Below are 2951 nucleotides of genomic sequence, written 5' to 3'. Positions count from 1 at the left end.
AGGAATTAAGTCCTCTTCATTATTTTTTTGTTTCTCTGAAATCAAAATTACAAAATGATTTCCAGCATTCTATATTACTACTAATTTGCTACAGTATATCTCTGTTATACATTTACCCTGTATGTAATCTAACAGTCTCTGCTTTGTGCTTATAGCTCAGTAACATTCGGTGTACGGGGTTTACTTACAGTGATGCGTTGCATCTTTGTACAAGCGGGTTGTTTTTCTTAGGAAGTCAAGGGGGAGAGTGAAAAGTAGTGCATTTATAGGTGCAGTGAAACACTTGCTGTCTTATGCAGGGCAACATTTCCTAAATCTCCAGCAGACGGCTCACTAAGGCGTTGGGTTGTACAGGGGACAGTCATGTTGGCCTCCAGGTCACCTCGGGTTCCAGACCTCTCCTTGACCTTAGTGCATTTTGCGAACATTTAACAGTATAAGTTAAGCTTCTCTTCCATTCCAAGATATTGCCCCCGTCTTTTGTTGCTGTCAAGTTTTTTGTTTTGTTTTTTTACTTCCCTGAGCTCATCTTCTGCTGGCTGCTATATTTCTGTGCAATCCCATAAGGAACATGCGCGGCAACGGTGCCCATCTCCGCCGCTCCCTCCACGTGAAACATCTGGTCGTCGAAGTAGATGTGTGGCCGGATCTTCTCCAGCATGGGACCCTTGGGGGCGCCGGCGAGGAACAGCGCCTCGTCGATCTCTAGGCCCCAGGCCCTGAGCGTCTTCAGCGCCCGGATCCCTGAGCTGGCCGCGCTGCGAGCCGTGACCAGGTACGTGCGGATGGGACAGTCCAGGCGTTGGCCTTTGGCATAGAATTTCTTCTGCAGCTTCCCCAGAGCCTCCAGGAAACCCTTCAGGGGACCCTGCAGAGCGGGAGAGAAGATGATAACTTGCTGCATCTTATGTATTCTTTTAGGGTGCATTCACACCAGCCCTGTTTACTCCACTTTAATCAAACTCTAGTTCGTTTTGCCTAGAATGTCCGGTTCACTTGGGGAGGTGGGATCACGCAAGCCAACATTAGATATTCTGCAAGTGTCGAAAAAAACTCAATTGTGCAATTGTGGCATTTCCAAAACATCCAAAATGCAATTAAAATTACACATGAATAAGCTCGTTTTCACGTTAAAGACATTAAAATTAAGGATGTAAACACTTGTGTGAGATATATCCACAGTTCAGCCACAGCGCCAACGCTCCTCATCTGTCAACCATCAGAGGAGACGTTGGCGTCTCATCCAGACGCTCCGACAAAAGGATTTGTCTACTTTGGAGCGGCTACGTATGCGGCGTTTTGGGGAAAATGGAGTCAGCCATTTTACAAAAGAGCTATTGACTCAACACATTCGAATCACAAACTCAACTTCTGATTAACTGATGTGGTACCTAGAAATAACCGTGTTGCTGCTGTTTACAAAGTGGCATAATGCAAAAAAAAAAAAAAGTGTTTCCATTGCAGTTTTGCGAAATACACACATTTTGATATGGCTGAAAAAACCACCTTTTCCTTCAAAACCACTCCAAAAGCAGGAAGCGGACGACAACAAAGGCATTCTGGGGAATTACGACTAAAACAAACATGCTTGTCTAGCGCTAGCACCGGAAATGGTTCATGGTCTTTTACCAAAGACAAAAGAAGAAATCCTACATCCACTGAAATCTGACATTATTAAATTTTTGTTTACAAGAAGGAAGCTGTGCTCAGTGTCTTCTTCAAAGGTTTTTGTGTCATTTCCTACTGTAGTTCTTGGTTCAGCGCCACCACAGGCCAGGAGGGGAACAGGTTTTTCAAACCATTTGGATAATTTGACACGGTGTGAAAGTGAACCCCAGCAGCTGAAAATGTAACAAATGTCGTAGCTTTGGTCCTCAATCGAACTGAGTCTACCAGACTATGTAGCTCAAGCACACTGTTTACACACAAGATAACCTGAATCTCAATATTTTTTTTATATTATTCTATGAAAATAATATAGCTGCAGAGGTTTGTCTACAGTTTGTTGGAAATACTTTTAAAAAAGCAACAATCTTTTCTTTATTTTAACATCAGGTTCCCTCTCTAGCAATGTCAGAGACAGAAACTGTAAGGAAAGTTTTACAAACGTGATCCAGGAGTCTGTCCTCGTTTTCCTTCTCGTGCTCGAAGAACTTGTCCAGGCCGTGAGTCTTGAAGATGCGCTCAGACTCGTCCGAGAACAGGACGGCGTCGCCATCGAACGCCACCCTCAGCTGAGACTCCGACACCTCGGTCAGCTTCTCCGGCATGAACATGGTTGCTGCTGCGATGCCTGAGCGCAGACACACAGAGAGACGGGATGGACGGGACACGCACTCAGCTGAAGGAAGTTCAATTCATTTGCAGTGCTTTAGGGAAATAGAACAGTATCCTTTAAGAATTGACCCCCCCAAAAAAGAGCATAACTATAGTAAACAAAAAGGTAATTTGCAAATGTTACTGAAAACCAAACTGAATACTACGGAAGCCCTGAAAGGTAATGGGCAAACATTTTATTGATCAGCCATGTTCTAAATCTGGCCAAATTTGTCTTTTTGTCAGGACTTTAAAGGTAATTTAAAAGTAAGAAAATAAAAAACAAGAATAATATATTGTCAGAATCACTTGACAATTTTTCACTTGTCTTTCAGAATTTAAGTGAGAAGAAAAACAAGACATAAAAACAAAAAATATATATTTTCCACTTTGTCAGTTGTTGGTTGTTGAAATGGAAGAAATATATTTGTGCTAGTCAGAAATACTTAATAGAAAAACTCAAATTTTTCAAATTTTGCACATCATAATTTTCTTTTTAATTTTGTATCCTGTCTTCTAGGAAAAAAGAAAGTTCCACAACGAGAGAAAAACTACTTTAAAAATATTTTAATCTTGATTTTTTTTCTTTTTTCTTGCACATTACTTTTAAAGTCAAGACAAACTGAAAATTTGGT

The 2951-nt window shown here is 41.4% G+C and overlaps 1 protein-coding gene across 3 annotated transcripts in view; it reads right to left on the bottom strand.

The window, feature by feature from the left end:
• Positions 1-451: 451 nt before the first annotated feature.
• The window catches only part of nt5c1aa (5'-nucleotidase, cytosolic IAa), an 18478-nt gene continuing 15978 nt past the window's right edge, over positions 452-2951 (bottom strand). For 2 of the 3 annotated variants that reach the window (XM_008421388.2, XM_008421387.2), the window contains 2 exons: positions 2109-2293; positions 452-868 (listed from right to left, as the gene is read on the bottom strand). In XM_008421388.2, coding sequence (XP_008419610.1) covers positions 512-868; positions 2109-2293 — 542 coding nt within the window. In that variant the 3' untranslated portion in view covers positions 452-511. Of the gene's footprint in view, positions 869-2104; positions 2294-2951 lie in introns of all 3 variants that reach the window. The other variant, XM_017307292.1, reaches the window with a different exon arrangement.

Source organism: Poecilia reticulata, linkage group LG11 (genome assembly GCF_000633615.1).
Source record: "Poecilia reticulata strain Guanapo linkage group LG11, Guppy_female_1.0+MT, whole genome shotgun sequence".
Lineage (NCBI taxonomy): Eukaryota > Metazoa > Chordata > Actinopteri > Cyprinodontiformes > Poeciliidae > Poecilia > Poecilia reticulata.
The sequence above is the reverse complement of the archived record's forward strand: the minus strand, read 5'-3'. Positions and strand labels throughout refer to the sequence as shown.